Raw genomic sequence first — 24064 nt, 5'->3', positions numbered from 1 at the left:
TGCTTCAGGATTATTTTCCTGCTGTAGCAAACTGGCTCAAGTTAAGATCTACATCTTATAGTTGTGTGATGTGTGTGTGTGTGTGTGTGTGTGTGTGTGTGTGTGTGTGTGTTGTGTGTGTGTGTGTGTGTGTGTGTGTGGTGTGTGTGTGTGTGTGTGTGTGTGTGTGTGTGTGTGTGTGTGTGTGTGTGCGCCTGTGTATAGTCTAGTAGATGTGGCGAGGTAGTGGAAATGTATGTTTCTAGTATAGAATGAGGATGTCCCAGACTGATGCACTACTCTCAGGGGGGGATCTGTGACAACAACCAGTCTGACAGACAGGCAGGTGTCTGACGTATCTTTATTAAAACTGTTACATCATCTCCATCTTGACGCCAAGCTGCTGCCTGTCCTACAGACTACAGAACAAACTATATTACTTTCAACGTCCTACTTTATTGGCTTTTCCAATATATCCACTGTGACATCTGATAAAAACTGGATAAAATGATCAGTAGGATTCTGTCAGGATGGATCAACCCAGTGTCAGATCTCCTGGCTGACTTTACTTCTGTTGGTTCATATAAACCTTCTCCAGACTCTCAGATCAAATTGATTTCCAGTCTCCATAGTTGTGGTAAACCAGTGTGTATCACTGCAGTAAAATGATCTGCTCTATCAGATCACAGCAGGTCTGTGTGGGAGTTGAAAGAGTTCTGTTTGATGTGTGTGTATTGTGTATGTGTGTGTGTGTGTGTGTGTGTGTGTGTGTTGTGTGTGTGTGTGTGTGTTGTTGTGTGTGTGATGTGGGTGGCAACTTTCTAATCGTGGTGTTGTGCTTTCGTGTTTCGCGCGAGGGGGGGGCTTCTCAGGTGGGTGTAAGATATCCCAAGTTGTAATATCTAAGGACGCATGGAGGGCAAAGGCCACAGGGCTAGATTACAGACTAACTACTACTACTGATCACAGACGAGAGATGAGAACAGAGCTGAATGCCTGGTTAGTTATGATGTTGGTGCTCTGTTTGATAAGTCCTTACATAAATAGACAATCATGAGCAATGATAGGCTTACTTGTCAAGGTCACATTATAGTCATTTTCTGTAATTAGATAGGAGAGTTGAATAACTATCACTTAACCTTAGAAGGTTAATGAACAACGGACTATTCAAACAGTTAGACATGTGTTAGGATTGTTGTTTAGATTAAGAGGAAAAGGTGTGCACCTGTTGGAGTTGTTCTGTGTAGTTGTGTGAAGTAGTCTATAGGTGTGTGTGTGTGTGTGTGCGTGCGTGCGTGCGTGCGTATGAGGTGTGTCTCCTCCATATTAAGGCCCAGTGAGGTGCTTTTTGGTTTGACCGGGGCACTGATGACTCATGGTTACTGACAGACTACTGTACCATTCCTACCCACGGGGCTTCAATATTTTGAAAAAAATCTAAATGGTGTGACAAACCGTGAAAATTGTTCATTCCCCTTTATGAATCTGAACAGGCTTACAGTACTGGGATTTAGGTGGTAACTCTCTCTGAGCTGGAAGGTGTACAGATGTAGGCTCTTAATTTGATAACTCTTTTGTTGCAGAGAATGCAAACTTGGAAATGCAAACTTCTAGTGTATTTGAGTTTTAAAAAGGCTTCTAAATTTTCTAATTTCCAATTTGAAATGTCAGATTTTATTTGCCCTAATGAAAAATGTATCAATCCCTACAAAAATGTTTCCTGTTGCTGCAGGATTATTTTCCTGCTGTAGAAAATTGGCTCAAATTAAGATCCTACATATGTACCTGTGTGTATACTAGTGAGTCAAGTAAACTACCTGGGTGGTCTGAGCAGACAGGCAGACTAGAGAGTATTGTCACACCCTGATCTGTTTCACCTGTCTTTGTGATTGTCTCCACCCCCCTTCCAGGTGTCACCCATCTTCCCCATTATCCCCTGTGTAGTTATACCTGTGTTCTCTGTTTGTCTGTTGCCAGTTCGTCTTGTTTGTCAAGACAACCAGCGGTTTTGTGTCTCAGCTCCTGCTTTTCCCCAGTCTCTGTTTTCACGTCCTCCTGGTTTTTGACCCTTGCCTGTCCTGACCCTGTACCCACCTTGCCTGACCACTCTGCCTGCCCAGACCCTGAGCCTGCCTGCCGTCCTGTACCTTTGCCTCACCTCTGGATTACCGACCTCTGATTGACCTGACCCTGACTGCCGTCCTGTACCTTTGCCCCACCTCTGGATTACCGACCTCTGATTGACCTGACCCTGAGCCTGCCTGCCGTCCTGTACCTTTGCCCCACCTCTGGATTACCGACCTCTGCTTGACCTGACCCTGTCTGCCGTCCTGTACCTTTGCCCCTGTTGCTGTAATAAACATTGTTACTTCAACACATTCTGCATCCGGGTCTTATCTTGATACCTGATAAGTATGGCTGGGAGGTAGGTAGCAGGGGTCAGGGTTTACACGATACGGACACTCAAGTAATTTCACCACAGGGAAAAGTGTGTGTATGTGTCTCACCATGTGGGGCTCCTGTCCAGGCTGGCATGGGGGGCAGGGCCAGCAGCTACTGAAGGTCTGGTTGTAGAACTCAAACTCTCCACAACTACTGTACTCTGACCTGAGACAGGGAGGACAGGACACCTGAGAGAGAGGGGGGAGAGTTAAAATATAAAACCGTGCAGAGTCAAACTTAAATGTATTTTTTATTCAGGTTGTTGGTTATACGGTAGTCCTTTCCACTTACAGCCCCTGTCATATGCAGTCGTATGCTGGTTGAAAATGGAATATTCTGTCATTGATAATCGCCTAAATTGGAACGCATCTGCTGTACAGTAACATTTTATACATGACGTCAGAGCTCAGGGTTCTCCACTTCCCAGCGCTGTATGGGTTTTGACTGACAGCCGTTATAAACTTGAGCACCGTGCTCGACAAGAAGATGCACCCATCCCTCCCGCTAATTGGGCTGCTTTTGCACATTTATTGTCATCTCAGTGTGGGAAATGCTGTAGATTGAGAGGAGTCACTGTGTTCTGACAGATGAGACGTTGGGGATTAGAATAAATACTGCTTTGATGTCATACAAGCAAACCACAAACCCATGAGTCCAAATGTGCACTTCATGTCAAAACTCATGTCATTTACAGTATCAATGTTTAGGATTTCTATATTTGATCCACAGTTACAAGGATGACATGTGTTATACCCTGGGTTGTCCTGAACAGAATGAGGCTGTGTGTCATATTGTGAAGACAATTAACCGCAGGACACACAATTGAATGCACTCATGATCCCATTCTATGCGCACCACAATTACAATCTGTTTATCTGAAGTGCCTTTTGAAAGCCTAACACTGTAAGATCATATTTTGTGCTTGCTTCAGTTCCTCAATGGCAACGCTAGGAGAGCTCAAAAATGCACCTTATAGTTGAAGACTCTTTCCTTGAGTCATAAAAGTGCGTTGACATTATTTAGGAACTGTGCAGTTTGGAGAGATGTGTTGCCACTTGGAGACACCAGTTAGACCTCTCACTCAAACCCTTGTTTTTTTCTTATTTTGCACCAAATTTCAATTAATATTTTTATGTTATTGAATTTATCCAAAGTGTTTTCAGATGTCGCTATTGACAAATGCTGTGAAAAACACAGTCAATGTAAAATGCACATAAAATCAACAGTGTAACGTTTGGATTCAGTCTTGTGTCAGGTGAACTGTTGTGTCCTTTGGTCTGATAATTTCCCCATAATCTCCAAAGTTTTGGTAACATGGTCATGCATATCCTTTTTATAGTTCTTCAGTTAGAAACATTTTAAATCGGCCCTATCCATATAGGCCCATTTCTACGAGTGTAAGGGGTTAGGATGAATCTTTTTGTTCTGCTTCAACTCACTACAGGATTCTTCAGTATATAGCCTTTATGCTTGTAGACTTAGTTTTACCACAGCTTTCAATAACTCTAATTAAAGACGTTGTCATTAATGTAGCCATAAATCTGTCAGCCAGTGAGAGAGTTACATCACTATCTCTCCCACCATCCAACCCACACAATAACATACTAACCAAACCGCAATCGCTGTGTGCCAGAGTGAACTTAGGGACTGACCATAGTTGTTTAAATGTGCATATAATTGATTTATCGAGTGGCTGAAGTGTGTGTGTTTGGTGGGCATTTGTTTGTGCACCGTAAAGGAAAACTGTAATTTATACGGTAATTGGGAGTATTATTAACAGTAAAATACTGTGAAACATTTTACTGCAGCATACATTAAATTATGGTGCATTGTGGGAAAATGTTGTGGGCAGGAGAATAATTGCTGTATTCCGAATGGTACTGTAATTCCATCCTACAGAATACAGTACCGTACCATCTTTTTGGAGCCAAAAACCTTTTGACCACTAGTGGATGCATGGTCTTGTTGTTTCTGGCTCATTAACATATTTTGAGGCATGCCTTGTAAAAGGCTATATTTGTTGAAGGTTAGCGTTTTTCGTCATGAATCTTGTTCTGGTGGCAGCTCTGCAGAGTGGTCACTAGCTGGCATAGCCACAAAGTCTTAAAATCTCATTTTAAAACTAACCCTAACCGTAACCACACTGCTAACCCAAATGCCTAACCCTTAAATTAAGACCAAAAAGCACATTTTTGCTTATATGAATTTTTACAATATAATGGTAACTCGCTCCTGAAAGACTCATGACAATAAATGTCAACCTGCATATTTGTTGCACCCGTTAGTGAGAATGCTGTACCGATTTAACTGGTATGTAGTAGTAGTGCCCCATCAATTTAAAATATATAAGGGACAGATTGGAGCGGTAGCAAGTCTTAAACTGTTAATGGTTAAGTATTTTGCCATATCATTTTGGTCTGTTTTTCCCTGTAGTCAGTTTGGAAGCCTTTGTTAGGCCTCTAGAAATGGAAGTGATATAAATCACCACATATGAATTGATATGCTGTAATGTGGAAACACATGCCCTAGCAGCCAACCTGCTTGCACCAATCCCATGTAATTATAGTCAAATACAAACCCCAATCCCCTCAATCATGGCTGTGGGAAGATGTTTTGGGTTGGGGGGTGCTGTAGCATTTACGTTTTACAGTACAATAGAGTCAATTTTACGGTATTGCTTTGATACCGTATTTAAATTACAATAGGTGTACTGTAACATTATATACAGTAACTTACTTACCATTAGCTACCTGCCTGCCAGGCTCTTTGTGTGTGTGTGTGTGTGTGTGTGTGTGTGTGTGTTCCGTTGGCTGTTCTCCTCACACAGATTTGCTGTGCAGATCCATCCATCAGAACCCCCAAATAAAACAAGCACACACTCAGCTCTCCCCAGCTCACGGTCAAGAATGTCCTTTTCTAAACACAACAAGTTACACACTGCTGTTCAAACACATGGAGACTGAAATGAAACCAGTTACTGTTTGCAGTGGTGGAAAAGTACCCAATTGTCATACTTGAGTAAAAGTAAAGAGACCTTAATAGAACATGACTCAAGTAAAAGTGAAAGTCACCCAGCAAAATACTACTTGAGTCTTAAAGTATTTGGTTTTAAATATAGAGTAAGTATCAAAAGTGAATGTAATTGCTAAAATATACTTAAGAATCAAAAGTAAAAGTATAAATCGTTTAAAATTCCTTATGTTAAGCAAACCAGACGGCACCATTTTCTTGTTTTTTTTACTAACAGATAACCAGGGGCACACTCCATCACTCAAACATCATTTACACACGAAGCATGAGTGTCTAATGAGTCCGCCAGATCAGAGGCAGTAGGGATGACCAGGGATGTTCTCTTGATAAGTGTGTGAATTTGACCATTTTCCTGTCCTGCTAAGCATTCAAAATGTAACGAGTACTTTTGGGTGTCAGGGAAAATGTAGAGTAAAAAGTTATTATTTTATTTAGGAATGTAGTGAAGTAAAAGTAGAAGTAAAAGGAATCTAGTGAAGTAAAAGTAAAAAATATACATATTTTTACTTAAGTACTTTACACCACTGACAAACTCTATACAAACACAAGACAGACTGAGCAGCAGCTGGGGAGCTGGAGAGAACTGAGACATCTGACAGGAAGACATGTAAGTCTGAGGCTGTCATAAACTGTGTATGGAGGAGGGGGAAGGAGGAGGAGGATATGTGAGGAGATGGGAGTACTGTATGTTGGATGAGGAAGAGGTGGAAGGAGGAAGAGGATATGTGAGGAGATGGGAGTACTGTATGTTGGATGAGGAAGAAGTGGAAGGAGGAAGAGGAGATGGGAGTAGTTGGGATGAGGAAGAGGTGGAAGGAGGAAGAGGATATGTGAGGAGATGGGAGTACTGTATGTTGGATGAGGAAGAGGTGGAAGGAGGAAGAGGAGATGGGAGTAGTTGGGATGAGGAAGAGGTGGAAGGAGGAAGAGGAGATGGGATGAGGTGTGAGGAAGAGGTTGAAAGAAGAGAAGATAGGAGGATGAGGCAGAAGGAGGAAGAGATGAGATGGGATGAGGAAGAGGTCTCTCTCTCTCTAATCCAGCCCTCCAGGAGTGGCTTTAGTGGGGATCATTAATTGAGCTCTGAGGGAAGTTAAACTCCTGAGAATACAGCCAATACACACACACAGCCAACAGGTTTCAACATCAGAGGAAGAGAGGAGAGATTCAGGAGAGATTCAGGCCCGGATTAGAACTGCTCTCTTAGAGCTCCACGGAGGAACCTGTGATGATTCACAACCTCTGGCAAAGACCTGCTAAAGTCTGGCTGTACCTCTGCCAGTGTTATGTCTGTACGAGTGTGTGTGTTCAGTGTGTTTGTGTTCACGCATGCGTCTGTGTATCTGTTACACTGTTTCATTGCTGAAGATGGGTGAGGATGAGGAGAGGAGGAGGAGTAATGTAATTTGAAAGATACTCACCAACAACAAACAGAGGAAGAGGGACTCTATATGACTTCCTTTCTGAAACATCTTCTCACCTTCCCCTGAGAGAGAGAGAGGGGGGGGGGGGGGGGTAAGAGGGTCAGACATACATACACTCATGACAGCAGTGTCCCCTCTGCTGTTTTTGTGGTAAGTCTTCCACTGCTTAAGAAAGCTGTCACTCCTCATAAACATTTGATCCACACACACACTATGCGTCATCATTTGCGTGGGTTATACTTGACTGAGTGTGTGTGTGTATGTAGGTGATACTGTTCTCTACTGTAGGTTACTCCTCTGCCCTACTGATGTGATGAGATCATTAATGATCCCCCTATCAGAGCTGCCAGTCACTGAGGAGAGAGAGTGGGAGAGAGGGAGTATGTGAAAGGAGAGCAGCCTGGTGGAAGAGGAGAGGATCAGCTCGTCACCTCTCTGACACAGATGGATTATGGGTAACCAGTCATTAGAGCAGGCCTGGACAATTATTTTCCATGGAGGGCCACATTAGAATATATTTTTGCCATCACGGGCCAGAATCATATTACAGGATTATACATCATGTGTATGACTGTGTTGACAGATATATCTACTGTAAATACGTCCAGATATGCTACTTATTTTACTTTTTTTAACATGCACAGAAATTAACCACATCCATGTTCTCTCCTTTTGGTAGGTATATTCATTATTAAACATGCAATGAACTACACGGAGGGAAATGTACACTGTGCATTCAGCCACGGACAGAACTCTTGTTAACGGTAATGCACAAAAACACAAGAGAAGGAGAGCGCTCAACATTACATTTAAACTACTCAATCAACTCTCTGATGGGCATTGACTAGAGCAGTGAAGTCAGGTACAGTTTCTGACGTCGCTATGTGCAGGATTGCTGAGAGGTGAGAGTCATAAGAGATTCTGTGCCTTGACGTGTTTATATTCTGTTCATCATACAAATAGGTTGACCAAACAGTAAAACATCTTCTGAGCAGAAACTCCTAATCTTTGGAATGTTTTGTTCATCGAGAGATGCATAGAACCTTGTCAGTGACATTGTTTGGAATAGTTCCTCCAAACACTGCATCAGAACTGAAGATCGATAAGCTCAAGTTGCAGGTCAGTAGAAGTATTATCCACATTGAAGTTGTAAGGAGAGGAAACAACAGCATGTCAATTTTCCAACACTTTGAGAATCTCAAAATTCACCGTCTCAAAGCACGCAAGCAGCGATGTAATACTTCTCCGCCTGGTCATCTGATAGGGACACAGACTAGTCGTGTCAGAAGGTGGGTGAGAAATTGGTGGCTTCTACTTGGGCGGGTCAGGCTGAGTAATGTTTCCTTGAAGGGCTTTGACTAAGGCTGTACATCTGATGTGCCAAAAGGTTCCTCCCTTGTAAGTTTGGATTCGAGTTCATTCATGAGGGCCATGATGTCACGAGTGGAAGGCAAAAATCAGCCAACCATTCTTTATCTTGCAGTTGAGGGAAATCCACATTTTCCTTTCATTTGCAAAAACTCAGCAATCTCCGACTTCAGGTCCAACACCCTTTTAAGCACCTTCCCCAAACTCAGCCATCTCACGTTTGTGTGGAATGGGAGATCTGCATGACCCGACTCGGTCTCTTCCAACAGTGAGACAAACTATCTGTGGTTGAAAGATTTTGCTCTTAAAAAGTTTACCACTTTAGTGACTATCCACAACATGGCTCATTTTCAGAACACATTTACAGAGCACCTCCTGATGAATAATGCAATGCAGGAAAAAAAAATTCTGATCTGCGTTCAGCTCAGCTACTTGATGTTGTATCCTTTTCAAAAGGCTACCGTTTTTTTCCTGTGAAGTTTGGGCACCCTGGATAACTTTTCAGAACTCAGTCCCAGCTTTGCCACACACTTATTATCCTCCTCCAATAAATATTTCCCTGTGGTTGTGCTCTTCATTGACTGCACTGAAGCAAGCTCCTCTGTAATTTCACAGTCTGGGGTTATTTCTCGTGTCACATGCATCACTGCTCTCATCCAGGGCCAAGGAGAAATAGGTGAAATCCTTTACCTTGTCTTTCAACTGTTGTTCCATATTCTCTGCGATGTCCTCAACACGCCGTGTCACTGTTCGTCTTGACAGGGAAACATTTTCAAACAGCTATTTCTTGTTGGGGCAAAGTATTGCTGCAGAGTCAATTAAACATTATTTAATTAATTCGCCCTCAGCAAATGGCTTGCTATGTTTAGCAATTGTGTAGGACAGTACATAGCTAGCTCTCGCAATTCCGTCGTTTGCTGAATGCAGTTTTGTGAAAAGTCTTGCTGCTTCTGCAACTGAGAAATCAACTCTTTCGATGCCCTCTGTTCAGAAGACATATTCCTATGTTTCTCTGCATGTTTTGTCTGGAAGTGTCAGGACAAGTTGTAGTCTTTCAAAACAGCGATGCTATCTTTGCACACTAAGCACACAGCTTTACCTGATATCTCAATAAATAAATATTTCGACGTCCACTCTTGCTGGAACACCCTACATTCATTGTCTACTTTCCTTTCCTTTGAAATCTTTGAAAAACTCATTTTTGCACAATTTCTAGCTAGCTACTATTTGTAACTATGACGTGTGTCAGCCTGTCAATCACTGTCTGTCCTCGTTCAGTTGTTATTTATAAGTGCCTTCAAAATAAATGCCCACAAGCGGTGGGAGTTAAATCATTACACAAAGGCGAGTATTCATTGGGCTTTTAATTTGAATAACAAATATGTTTTTCAAAACTTTACTATCGCTAATTATTTATGTGATCTGAGCATGATTCCGCGGGCCCTATTGAAGAGCGTCATGGGCTGGCCTTTGCCCAGGCCTGCATTAGAGGGACTGTACTTTGTTTGTTTTAGTTACAGTACGACTGTCACAGATCTGGAAACCCTTTAAATGCTCTGGCAGCACAAAGTTACTACACTTATATAGGCACTCACAGGTATGTCACGGTCAAACACACACTGTCTCGCTCTTCTCTCTGATCTGTAGTTACTAAGGTATACAGGCACTCACAAGTACATTGAAGAACACATACAACTAAAATTAGACCAAACTTCAAACATGATTTATCCTTTTTATTCTTGTATTTTAGAGAATAATATCAATGTAGAGGATTTAATTGATTTAATTATGTTTATAGCAAAGCTATAGACTGTGTGTGAGAGAGTTGCGTGTGTGTGGATGTATGCGTGCTTACGCATGTACATGTGTGTGCGTGCTTATGTGTGTAGTGTGTCCGTCTGTGTGTGTGTTGCCAGGCCCTTACCTACAGGAGACAGATTTTTATTGGCCCACTCCCAGCATTATAATAACAGTCAGCTCGTATTTCTCTCAATGAAGGATACATGAGTGTGCACGCGTGTGTCAGTAAAGTATAAGTAATGTGGTCAGTGTAATTGGAAGGTCTTGGAGAGAGAGTCTTTTCCCCCAGAAACACCCATTACCTAAAGCTGGGTTAAACCGTTAAACAGAAACATCATTACCTAAAGCTGTGTTAAACCGTTAAACAGAAACATCATTACCTAAAGCTGGGTTAAACCGTTAAACAGAAACATCATTACTAAAGCTGTGTTAAAAACCGGTTAAACAGAAACATCATTATACGTACAAGCTGTGTTAACCGTTAAACAGAAACATCATTACCTAAAGCTGGGTTAAACCGTTAAACAGAAACATCATTACCTAAAGCTGTGTTAAACCGTTACAGAAAACATCATTACCTAAAGCTGGGTTAAACCGTTAAACAGAAACATCATTACCTAGCTGTGTTAAACCGTTAAAACAGAAACATCAATTACCTAAAGCTGTGTTAAACCGTTAAACAGAACATCATTACCTAAAGCTGTGTTAAACGATTAAAAGAAACATCATTACCTAAAGCTGGGTTAAAACCGTTAAACAGAAACATCAACCTTACCGTAAAAGCATGGTGTTAAACCGTTAAACAGAAACATCATTACCTAAAGCTGTTAAAAACCGTTAAACAGAAACACAATACAGCAGTAACACAAAAACGAGACAGGGTCTCAGATTATTTCAACACTTCAGTCCAGAGTCAGGGAAACTCTTCGGGTCATTACACAGCCTAGATACAGATGAATTATTTTCCTCATTCTGTGAGGACCACGAGAGTGTAGGTTTTCTGACACACCACATAATGACCCGCTCCAGTCTTTAATGGTTGCATTATTAAACAAACCTGATTTTACTGGAGCCTAATGGCCCCCACCATGGCTAGTGTGCTCTCTCTCTCCTGCAGAGGCGTGTGTTGTGGGTGTGTGTGTGTGTGGTGTGTGTGTGTGTGTGTGTGTGTGTGTGTGTGGTGTGTGTGTGTGTGTGTTTGTGTCGTGGTGTTGTTTGTGTGTTGGTGTTTGTGTGTGTGTGTGTGTGTGTGTGTGTGTGTGTTGTGTGTGTGTGGTGTTGGTTGTGTGTGTGTGTGTGTGTGTGTGTGTGTGTGTGTGTGTGTGTGTGGTGCGCAATCGTGACACATAACAGATGGATCCAGCAAGTAGCCAAGTCTTTAAACGTGAATCTCAACACTCCAACACACTATCTCTTTAGTTTGTGAAAATACATTCCCAAAATAATAGAAACCTTTACACTACATGGAGACAATGCTGCTGATACTGCTCCTGGAAAAACACACAAGTGTTCAAGTGTTTTACATCCCACATCTTGAATTAGTCCCATACTGTCTCTATACATCCCTACACTCTTAAAAAAAAGATGCTATCTACAACCTGAAAGGGTTCTTCGGCTGTCCCCATAGGATAACCCTTTGTGGTTCCAGGTAGAACCCTTTTGGGTCCCATGTAGAACCCTTTTTTACAGAGGGTTCTAACTGGAACTTAAAAGGGTTCTCCTATGGGGACAGCTGAAGAATGCTTTTGGATCCCTTTTTTCAAAGAGTGTAGTAACATACTAAGGAAGTGTAGCTCACTCTCACACAAACACACAGTACATAAAGTCATTTAGACAAACCCAGGATTGGACGGGGAAATTCACATGCAAGACATTCTGACTCAGACCCATAGGATGGGCAACATCTAAGCCTGTCTGCCTGTCTTTAGGGGGAATTATATTCACTGCAAATATGTATTTGAATAGTAACTAAGACAAAAACAGTCTCTGAAGCGGAGAGGTTGTGTAAGACACACACACACACACACACACGCTGTAATTATTGTTATCAAGTAAATTTCTCATGGAGTCTCTCTGACAGATAATTGCACCATATGCATGAAACAACAGGTTGAGAGAGAGTGAGAGAAAGAGAGAGAGGGAAAAGAGAGAGAATTAGTTGGATTTTTACTGTGGTTTCAGAGATTGAACAAAGCCTTTATCCAGACATTAAGAGGCTGTAGTGTTGGTGTACTGTAGTGTTGGTGTGTACTGTAGTGTTGGTGTGTACTGTAGTGTTGGTGTGTACTGTAGTGTTGGTGTGTACTGTAGTGTTGGTGTACTGTAGTGTTGGTGTGTACTGTAGTGTTGGTGTACTGTAGTGTTGGTGTGTACTGTAGNAGTGTTGGTGTGTACTGTAGTGTTGGTGTGTACTGTAGTGTTGGTGTGTACTGTAGTGTTGGTGTACTGTAGTGTTGGTGTACTGTAGTGTTGGTGTGTACTGTATGCAGCACCATGCAGTGTGTGTAATAGTTCTATTCATGGAGCTGTTATTGTATCAGATGATCCATAAAGAGAGAACGAGTTTAGCCTGTCTGCTATAGGGGTCCCGCTGTCACCCTAACTCTGCAGGTATCACACACACACACACACCTACACACAGCAGAAGAAAAGAGTATTGTGTACCCTCTGACACCCCGACTCTTCTCTCTCTCTGTGACAGCTCAACTGAAGAGCTGGAGAGACACTGACGATCACTAACAAAACAACTGATGGGAATCAGAGATAGAGTTACCACTAACTACTACACTATAAATAGTCAGTCAATCAAACACAGATTAGATCGACTACACTACTTTAATTAATCAGAGGGAGATGAAATCCACGCCCTCTTTCTTTCATGGTTTCAGGAGACTGGATGGGGGATTGTGGGCCGGGGGTGGTGGGTAAGTGGAGATGGGAGGGGGTTGGTCTCCAGGACGGTTCCTGTGTTCCAGATCAAGGTGCTACTGTAACTGGAGAAAAACGTTCACATGTTGAACGGAGCTGATCGTCTGAAAGGGTCACGTCCTTTTCCCTTTGATCCTGTTTAATCACAGCCCCCATGCACTGGGTCTCCTAAACACACACGCACGCACGCACGCACGCACACACACAAACACTCCACAATGATTCGCACAATTAAGCTAATTTCAGCTCAGAAGTCAGGTCTGTGTGTGTGTGTGTGTGTGTGTGTGTGTGTGTGCGTGCGTGCGTGCGTGCGTGCGTGCGTGCGTGCGTGCGTGCGTGCGTGCGTGCGTGCGCGTGTGTTTAGGAGACCCAGTGGCGCTGCCGGGCTTTCAGGATAAGAGAAGAAAATGTAACTTTTTGTTTTGATAAAAAGCTTGTCTTCTGAACAGGAAGTGAGAGCTGCCAAACGACGCTGCCCCGAGCAACTCATTATCAGACTAAACGAACACACACGCACACACATACACACACTCACCCTGATGCTTTCATCAGGCTCCAGCCCCTCAAACCCCCGCGAGTCCCCTGCACCCCGCACACACCCACATCCACACATACACACACCCACACACACACTCCCTACTCCCCTGGACTGGAATGCATCACTCTATTTCAAGAGCATCTCTCTCCCTTCTCTCGCTCTTTCTCTCTCCCTCACTCACTCTTTCCTATCACTCTAGCTCCCTCACTCTTTCCTATCCCTCTAGCCCCCTCACTCTTTCCTATCCCTCTACCTCCCTCACTCTTTCCTATCACTCTAGCTCCATCTCACTCTTTCCTATTCCTCTAGCTCCATCTCACTCTTTCCTATTCCTCTAGCTCCATCTCACTCTTTCCTATCCCTCTAGCTCCATCTCACTCTTCCCTATCCCTCTAGCTCCATCTCACTCTTTCCTATCTCTTCTACTTTGCGTCGCATCTCCTCTTGGTCTTTATGCTCTAGGTCCACATTGCTTATTCTAGTCCCTAACTTAGCTCTCGGTCACTCTTTGTTAGTTCCTCTAGCTTCATCTAGCTGTTGTCTGATCCTTCGGGTTTTCTGTACGCTAACTAGTATTTCCTATTTCCTATTAAGTTCTCTTGTTCTTGAACTGGGCTCCCGGGTGTAGGGCTCCTTCATGTAAAAAGTATCTTTCTCTATCCTTTTCTTATGCTGATCGCTCGTAGGTTCGTTTCTTTGTTCTAGATTATTCATGAGGTTTAAGGTGCTCCAATCTCACCTCGTAGGTGGTCTGCTATCGGTCTGTAAAGTCTTTCTTTGCGTGCCGAGGTGGGGTCCTATAACTTCCACTTAATGCTACATTCTTTGTTGCATTGCTTGAGTTTGCGGTTCTTGGTATTAGCCGTATGTCCTACGCCTTTTCTGACGTGTATTGATCGTGTCGTCGCGATATGTCCTCGGTCTACAGCGTAAACTATTCTCTTACTTGGCCTCGAGATGTCGCGGGTTTGCACTGAGGGTAAATAAGAGACTCTTTTTTTTGTCGAGACAGAAGGCTGATGGGTTGGTCCTTCCGATTCTTCGTTTCTTTGTGCACGGGGGGGTGCCTATATACGTTTTTCTTTTGTGCTTGCCTTCACTTAGTTACTTGTGCTCTTGGGCGGGTCTGTGAAGTATAAGAGTTGGGACGCTAGAGTTTTTTTCACTCTGTGTTTGGAATAGGAGGACTCATCGCTGACTAAAGGTATTTAATTGGGCTGTGTTGTAGAGATTAAAGGGGCTGCATAGGGCCGTTTGAGCGTTGGGCCGGTGTGCTGGATGGCTATTATTGTTACTATGTCTTGGTCGTCGTATTAGGCTTAATTCGATTATCTATTTGTGTTGTTGAGTCGTTGCTGTAAGTTGCCAGTCTCGAAAGGTTGTGGCTTGTGCGCTTAAATAGACGGTTTTCTACTCGAAAAGACTATATTAAGTTAGGGTACTAGTGGTGGTCTCACAGCTCTAATTTATTGCAGGTACTGTACCTCGCTTTTCAAGCTGTTCGAGGTCAGAGCTGTATCCCGTATGCGAATTGTCGTATTATGTCTCTCTGCTAAGTTGAGCGGTAACAGTGGGTTGCTATTGACACACACGAGAGCTGGTTCTCAAGCGCTCGAGGAGCTAGATACTCGAGACGGAGCGCAATCACTAACACTACGAAGTCGCGTGACACTTGAGCATACGACTCCATGCGCGTGCTGCAAGTCGTAATACGAGAGGAAGCGAGTTTAAGACGGCGAGAGTCGAGCTAGATGTCGACAAAGAGAGGAACAGACATCGATGCAGAGTAGGTGGGAGTACTTCAGTGAGGATGGGTTATAATAGAAGGTATGGGTAGTTGATGGGGTATTAACAGAAATTTGCTACACATCTATCTTGCAAAATAAGTGACGCTTTAGTACAAGACTCTGAATCTCACGACGAGTTACGGTGATGATGTAGATGACGGCTGACTACGAGCGCCAAGCTTGGAGAATGTGAGCAAATACGGGATGAGAATGAAGATAGAACGCATGCAGCGACGAAAATAGTCCTTCTTACGGAACAGCAAAGTAGAGGTGACGACAGAGTATTATTGTGGTCAGTCATTGAGAGTAAAGCGCGGCAACTAGTTCTGCTAGCTTAAAATAGAACTACGGTAAGTGGAGCACCGACGTCCACGGTCATTATCGTGTAGTGAGAAGATAGGCGTTCTGAACGCACGAAGAGATAACACGACGAAGCGTACGAGGAGAATGAAGCAAGTTACGCTTCAGTTTGACGTGGATATTTATGCGTTTCGTCGTAGTTTGTGAATAGCAATGAAAGCGTAGCATATAGTACTGACTATGTAACACATTGAGAATAGTAGGTGATTGAGTCGATTAAGGAGCACATACTCAGTGGGTGCATCAAGTATTATACTAAGTATATTATATCAATCTGTTCTACGATAGATGAGACAGTAGAGGACAAAGACTACTAAGATTGGGAGGATGTGAAGTCTGCGTTATCAGGCGTTTTGCGGAAGCGACTATATATAAGATAGCGTGATGATGTAGTGAGTATGTCGTCTATGAATGAGAAGGGAGGAAGACTCATACAAACAAATAGCTAAGCTAAGTTGATGCGTCTTGAGCCGAAGAGATTGGTGTGTCTGGTATAGTCTTCTCATCTAATCGAGGCAGTGGATAGTTTATTTGAAATAGTGGGCTGTTGTGATGCACTTTGGAGAATTATGTTCTAGTTCGGAGAACTATTTTGTCTCGACGATGTCCGCGTGCGTGAGCTGGTGAGCCATCCATATTAGAGGTGTACTAACTGTGCTCTTATAGCTACCTCTCGCGCTCGTGGAAGCAGTGTGCCAGTTGCAGGGCTCGGGTCTAGTCAAGGCAACATGCCTCTGCACAGTTCACATCCGTTGTTTGAATTGCCAACAGGATATTTTCTAGCGTGACTGTGGGGAAGTGTAACAATTGATTGTGTCACATTAGAATGTCACCTAGCATATGCGTATTTCTCATACGATATATGCACTGGGCATTTAACATCAGGCTTATTTCCGATGTTCAAGCGTCTCCCTTATGTCATGATTATTATACAAAACACGTGATACTTGGTCCAATGGAGAGGTTTGTGTCACGTATAATTACATACACTCATTAAAGATGTAATTGAGAACGTTATTACAGCTCAACATAATAAGTGTGAGCAACTGTTATATATCTTGTCAAATGTCTCCATATTAGTATAATGGATAGTCGCTAGAGTAATACTTTAAGATAGCGTTCTCAGTGGCGATAGAGATGCTGTGATTTTTTTCATTCTACATTGTCCAGGAATGTCTAAGAACTGACTCAATGGGCTAAGCCAACACATATGTCTGGAGTTGATCTTCGTGTCTTTGATGTGTCCTGTGTTATGGCTTTGCAGTTCTGTTTTGGGAGGCGGTCTGGTTTTTATATGGCGCTCGAAGGCCATTTGTCGTGTTTCTGTGCGTCTTTTATGTTTCTTCTTATGATTGTGGTGTATTGTGTGGGTAGGTGGGGTCTTCGGTGTTGGTGCTATGTTCGGGTCCGGTCGGCCTCTGCTTGTGCTCCCCTGCCCCCCTCGTTTGCCTGTCACTGTGGTGCACACTGACTTTTACACCCTGTATTTTGCCTTCGTATGATTTTTCCATTTCGTCTGTTTCTGGGTGTCCATTTTCTTTTTTTTGGTTGTGGTTGCGTTGTGTAGCCAGATTTCATTGCGCTTCCCATTATTTTGGTATCTTTTCCCTATGCTTTTGAGTTTAGTTGTTTTGTGTGGTTTTCTTACTTGTACGTGTCTTCGCTGGCCTATGTTGTCTGGTTGGTGGGGGTTTGGGGAGTGCCCTGTGGTGCCCGTGCCATATGTGGCGCCTGCGTGGTGCTTTCTTGTCCCTTTTTCAGTCGTGACTTCTGTTGTTTGGGTTGATTGAGTGTTGTTGATCGGAGTGTGATGACGGTGGGAGGCGGTTAGAGTCTGTTTGGGTCGTAGGAGGATTCGGCACGTTGCTTTATCTGTCCTTCAGTGATGTGTTGTTGTGTACGCGTGAATTGGCTTTTAGTTGTTTTTGCCTTCCCCTGTTTTTCTCCCCTTGTTGGGGTTTTTTGCCAGTCCGTTCTCGTTGTACGTTTGGCGTGTTTTCCCTATTGTTTTGCTTTTCTTTTATCCCACTGCTCCGTATTTTTGTTTGGTATCGCGTTCGGTTGCGGGCGGGCTAGTGTTCTGCCGGTGTCTTTTCTACTTCTTTGTGGCTGTTGGGGTTTGGTTTGTGTGTGTCGTGTGTTGTCCCCGTAGCGTCGGCTGTGGTCGCTGCGGCGCCCGGCGGTCTAGTGCCTTCACGTTTAGGTGGGTGTTTGTGCGGCGACGTGTTGGTCAGCCGCGGTGGGGGTGTGGTCTTTTGTCGATGGTGTGTGTCTTCGGCTTATGCGGTTGTGTCGCTGAGTGGTTCCTGGTGTCGCTCTTATTCTTTTTCCGTTTTCGCGTGTGGCGCGTACGTGTCTCGGATGCCGCCATGCCGCGGTGCGTCGTGAGGGCTTTTTGATTCACTGCTTTTTTCATGTGGCGGGCGTTTTTTCGCGGGTTCGTTTGCTTTTGGCTTGCCTCTTCTGAGCTTGTTGTCCGAGGTGTGAGTCCCTCGGACTTGGTTTGGCGGAGCTCTCAGGCTGTTATTTCTGGAGCTGGACTCTGTTTGGCTTCTACTGCTTACGGCGTTTCCTCGTTGAGTCTTCCCCATCCGTGTTCGCTGTGTCCTGTGTCTTCCGCTGTTTCAGGCCTCGGCTCCAGGGGTGGTTTCCGGGTGGGCCTATGGTTCGCCTTTCTGTCGCCTCACTCGGCAGGTCCTCGGTCTGATTCATGTGCTTTGTGTGTGGGTGTTGCCTCTAGCATTAGGGCTTTTGCGGTGCGTGCGGCCGCTGGATACCTGGTTTTCTGTGTGGGCCAGTCTGCAGTTGGTGCCCGTGTTGGCGCGTGGTTGGTTGTGCGCCGCTTTCCGCGTTACTTGTGTGGGCCGGGATTACGGCGTGTTCGCGCTGTGGTGGGTCTTCTGTGTCCTTTGCGCGTGTCTTACTGTTTCCGTGTCTGTGCCGCCGAGGTCCGCTCCAGTCGCCGTCCCATGTGTGCTGTTTGACGGGGTATGGTTCTCTTCTGGCGCTCCGCTCCTCCTGGCGCTGCGACTCTAAGATCTTTTGCTGGGCCGGGACCTGTTGCGTTTCGCTTGTTTCGTTACATGCGCCTGCGGTTTCCAGCCCCCTTTTGTTTCCTCCTCGCCCTTTTTTTCTCGTCGATTTGCCTGCCTCGCATTGAGCTCGGTGATGTTTTGTCTATGGCGTTGAGTGATTCGGCCCCGCTGCGTGTGTTACGGCTGTTGGGCTGTGGTGGGCCGTTAGGGCTGGTCACCTTTTGGTTTTCCGGGCCCCAGGTGGTGATCTTTTCCACTGGCCGCCGTTGGCCCCGTTCGGTGGGTGGCCTGGGCCGCCGGGTGGTCGGGCGGTGAAGCTGTGGTCCGCTTTTGCGAGTTGCGCGTTTTTCTGCGATGGGGCTTCGGGCTTGCGCTGGATTTATTGGGGCGGCGCTATTGCACGTCCCCATAACCTCTAGCGCCACGAGAGCTAAACTTTAATACATGCCCTGCACCCTGGGCAATAAAAGCATGTTATTAGGATGATGCCCCGCACTTGACATCGTTGCATCTATACGAGATATTGTATCATAAAACGCCCACTGTCCTCGGCGCAAAAGAAATGTTTCATACACTTCACCCGAGTGACATGGTGGATACGAAGTATAAAGTGAATGTTTTATTATCATAGACGACACACGGGCTGGCACAAAGCACATACTTTAGCACGGACCCGATACGGTTTGGGAGCAAAGACATTCTTTAATACAGGGTACCACAGCGGTCCTGGCGACAGAGGAGAGGCTGTTTTGTTCTAGATACACTCTGCCATAGAAATCACTGTTCTGTAGGTTGACCAATCTTGGCACACATAGTATATGGAACTGTTGTCTACATGGATGCTCAAGCACTCGGCAAGATGAATACTCTTTTCACAGCTCACGTCCGGGAAATTGAAGAGCCGTACTAAGCATGGGGATCCACAACTCGGCACAGATGTGAACTTGTTATAAGTACCTGGAGCCATTGGTGTATTGATCGCCTTCTGGTCAGCATCCGAATACTTTATATATCAGTAGCCAGTATGTCTGGATACAATAGAATATAGCGTTTTTTTACATTGTTGTTTCTTGGTAACGCAATGTGCGCCTATTGTGGCAGCGTGCTGTGGCCTCGGAGGCGGAAAGCTTACTACACCGGGGGTTGTGGGTGGGTGGAGTTTCGTTTTGTCTGTAATCGCGCTTTGGTTCGCGAGTTGGGGCGCCACTTTTGGAGCTCATCGCTTTGCGATGGGATCGAACAACAACTGCTTACTACTTGCTGGCAAAATAGAGAGGACGCTCTTTGATAAGTCGACTGACCAACTCGGGCGAGCAGGTGAGAAGCCGTAGGACATGAGCCCTCAGTCACAGCTATCGGGAGTAAGGAGTAGTAGGTTGTTATACATGACGCACAGGTCTGGACATTAAAGAAATTACTCTAATCATAATTCGGAACTGGTGTGCAGCAAGAGAGGAAAATACTCTATAATCAATGGAGCTTTTCATACTCTGTAAAAAGAAATATTTATGCAGCGGTATAGCACCACTAGTGTGGGGCGATGCAAGAGAATTCCTATTTATCTTATACAGCACCTCACCGGACTCTGACGATATACATACAGAACTCTGGTTATACCGACACACCGTAGTAGTTTCACTAAGAGATACTTTTATGTTATTTTAAAACTTCGCACTCGGGAATTCAAGTAGTAGATTATATTTATATTACGAGGTACTCCAACTTGGATCAAACAATATGCTTTTTACCGATTACCCTCTGATAACTTCGTCACAAAGAAATTGACTTTTATCTATGCTAGGACCCGACACTGGGCTCAATAAAATTGAGTTTTTAGATCGTACTCCATCTATCGTGTATTTCTGTGTTAAAATATAAGTTCTTTATCATTGATCCTACACTTTCTTGGCACAAGTATATGTATTGGTTAGTGGATCAGTGAACTACACATTCTGTGTACAAGGTAAATGATCTTATAATACAGACCTGTTGGCACTCGTCGGGCGACATAGAGAAATAGCTTTATAGCAGACCCAATACGTGTCCTAAATGGAATTATTACTTTTATTGACTCTGCTACGACTCTCTATTCACTCTCTGGAGAAATATTAATACTTTGTTCTTTTGCCAGACTTGACAGGCCTGGGGGCTTAAGAAGAGGACTTTAGAGAAGAACGCGTACTCTGTCAAAAGAATATCTGTGCAGGACCAACTCTTGGCTATCATAGGAATACTTTTTACTTGAGAAACAATCTTATGCACAAAGAATAGGCTCTGGTGATAGACGCGCGCACCGAGATGGGCATGTCTCAAAGTAAATCACTGGTTTTCTTCTTAGCAGACCATACTTTGGGCACATAAAACTTACTGTTATTCTTAGATTCCCACAACTGTTGGCAAGAGAATAAAGTGACTTTAGTCACGAGCATGGAGACTCTGGGATTTATGCGATAGAGAACTACTTATTATACAGGATAGCGTGATTTTTCATACCATCCATCTATTTTTTGGTCTGGGACATGATGTTGTGCTTCAGTGCCTTTCTCCAGCTAAGCTTAGTTGAATCGAGTTGGATTTTTCAATGCCTAGAACGTCTCGTCTCTGAGGGTTGGTCGATGTGGGGGTGGGTTCGGGTACCACTAGTCGGATAAGGGTAAACTGTGCGTGCTAATACGAACAGATCATCGGTCAAAAGAAATACTTTATAGACCGCACACTCGGGCACAATAGAAATATGGCGGCTGATACAGACCCAGCCTTCAGGGCAGAAAGAATTATTCATACAGACTCACCACTCTGGCAAAAATGATATCTTTTAGTACAACCCGCTACGACCTCTGCAACAAAGAAATCAGGTTGGATTTAGACCCACCCTCGGCACAAATGACAATACTTTATAAGTGACCACGGACTATCGGGTCGACAAAGAATACTTTTTATACAGACCCACACCTCTGCACAAAGTACTTTCATACCACGACCCAGTGGGCACAAAGAAATACTTTATACAGACCCACACCCGCGGCACAAAAGAAATATTTTATTGGACCCACATTCGGGACAGAAGATTACTTTAACGAGACACGCGTAGGGACACCTCAAAGAAATATTTTATGACAGAGGACAGCACATGTCTGGCAACAAGAACTTTTACAGACACACCTCGGTCACAAATAAATACTTTTTACAGACCACACCTCGGGCACAAAGAAATACTTTATACAGGACCACACCCTGGCAAAGAAATACTTATACCCAGACACACTCTGGCACAAAGAAATACTTTATACAGACCCACACCTCGGGCACAAAGAAATACTTTATACCGACCCACACCTCGGGCATGGCTTATAAAACATAGACCGTACAGATTGCCTGGCACAGTAAAGCATTAGAAAGGAGAGATTCTCCTTAGGCATTGGCTTACAGAGGAGCTCACTTTTACGGACGTGATGATACACTTTAAAAAGTGGGACGACGTTGTTGTTCATCTGAAGTGCTTTTACTGATTGGAATGATGAGAATTACGCTTTGGTTGGTTCAACCTATTCTTTTTTTTATTACATTTTTATCTTTATTATTATTTTTATTTTCTAGTTGGGGGAGGCTACATGCACAATAAATACATTCCTATACTTTAATAGTCAGCTTGAATCCACCCGTGGGCTGTCACTCAAAAATAATATATATCTATTTTTAAAGGTACATAAATACAAAGCATTGATCACCACGATCATAATACAGAGCCAACCAGAAACAATACATTTAGTATGTACACTGAACAAAAATATAAATGCAACATGCAACAATTTCAAAGATTTTACTGAGTTACAGTTCAGATAAGGAAATCAGTCAATTGAAATATATTCAAAAGGCCCTAATCTATGGATTCAACATGACTGGGAATATGCATCTGTTGGTCACAAACCTTAAAAAATTGGATGAATCAGAAAACCAGTCAGTATCTGGTGTGACCACTATTTTCCTCATGCAGTGCAACACATCTCCTTTGCATAGAGTTGATCAGGCTGTTGATTGTGGACTGTGGAATGTTGTGCCACTCCTCTTCAATGGCTATACGAAGTTGCTGGATATTGGCGGGAATTGGAACACGCTGTCGTACACATCGACATATAGCATCCCAAACATTGCCATAGATAAAATGCAATTATGTTCGTTGTCTGTAGCTCATGCCTTCCCATACCATTCCTACAGTTAGAGGGAGCATGCCAATTGCGCGTTCCATCAAAACTTGAGTCATTTGTGGCATTGTGCCACATGACAAAACTGCACATTTTAGAGTGGCCTTTTATTGTCCCCAGCACAAGGCGCACCTATGTTATGATCATGCTGTTTAATCAGCTTCTTGATATGCCACACCTGTCAGGTGGATGGATTATCTTGGCAAAGGACCAGTGGCAGATTTAGGTATAGGCGGATTTAGGTATTGGCGACATGGGCAGCCGCCCAGGGCGGCATCTTGCCGGGGTTGGCTCGGGGTGCCCACACAAAAAAAAATATGTATATATACAGTGGGGAGAACAAGTATTTGATACACTGCCGATTTTGCAGGTTGTCCTACTTACAAAGCATGTAGAGGTCTGTAATTGTTATCATAGGTACACTTCAACTGTGAGAGACGGAATCTAAAACAAAAATCCAGAAAATCACATTGTATGATTTTTAAGTAATTAATTTGCATTTTATTGCATAACATAAGTATTTGATACATCAGAAAAGCAGAACTTAATATTTGGTACAGAAACCTTTGTTTGCAATTACAGAGATCATAGTTCCTGTAGTTCTTGACCAGGTTTGCACACACTGCAGCAGGGATTTTGGCCCACTCCTCCATACAGACCTTCTCCAGATCCTTCAGGTTTCGAGGCGGTCGCTGGGCAATACGGACTTTCAGCTCCCTCCAAAGATTATCTATTGGGTTCAGGTCTGGAGACTGGCTAGGCCACTCCAGGACCTTGAGATGCTTCTTACGGAGCCACTCCTTAGTTGCCCTGGCTGTGTGTTTTGGGTCGTTGTCATGCTGGAAGACCCAGCCACGACACATCTTCAATGTTCTTACTGAGGGAAGGAGGTTGTTGGCCAAGATCTCGCGATACATGGCCCCATCCATCCTCCCCTCAATACGGTGCAGTCATCCTGTCCTCTTTGCAGAAAAGCATCCCCAAAGAATGATGTTTTCACCTCCATGCTTCACGGTTGGGATGGTGTTCTTGGGGTTGTACTCATCCTTCTTCTTCCTCCAAACACGGCGAGTGCTGAAGTTTGCCCAATGACCATTGGATGATCCAGAGGAGGAATGCGGAGGAAGGTCATGTGTTTCTGATGAACAAAAAATAGAGCTTTTTGGTCTAA

General features: G+C 43.9%; 1 protein-coding gene across 1 annotated transcript in view; it reads right to left on the bottom strand.

Moving 5' to 3' along the window:
• Positions 1 to 24064, bottom strand: part of LOC111978013 (tumor necrosis factor receptor superfamily member EDAR-like) — a 51409-nt gene that overhangs the window by 19579 nt on the left and 7766 nt on the right. Inside the window, 2 exon segments of the mRNA XM_024007771.3 lie at positions 2487 to 2609; positions 6873 to 6937. Coding sequence (XP_023863539.1) covers positions 2487 to 2609; positions 6873 to 6923 — 174 coding nt within the window. The 5' untranslated portion in view covers positions 6924 to 6937.

This window comes from Salvelinus sp. IW2-2015, linkage group LG2 (genome assembly GCF_002910315.2).
Source record: "Salvelinus sp. IW2-2015 linkage group LG2, ASM291031v2, whole genome shotgun sequence".
Classification (NCBI taxonomy): Eukaryota; Metazoa; Chordata; class Actinopteri; order Salmoniformes; family Salmonidae; genus Salvelinus; species Salvelinus sp. IW2-2015.
Note: the sequence above shows the minus strand (reverse complement) of the source record. Positions and strands in the feature narration are given on the sequence as shown.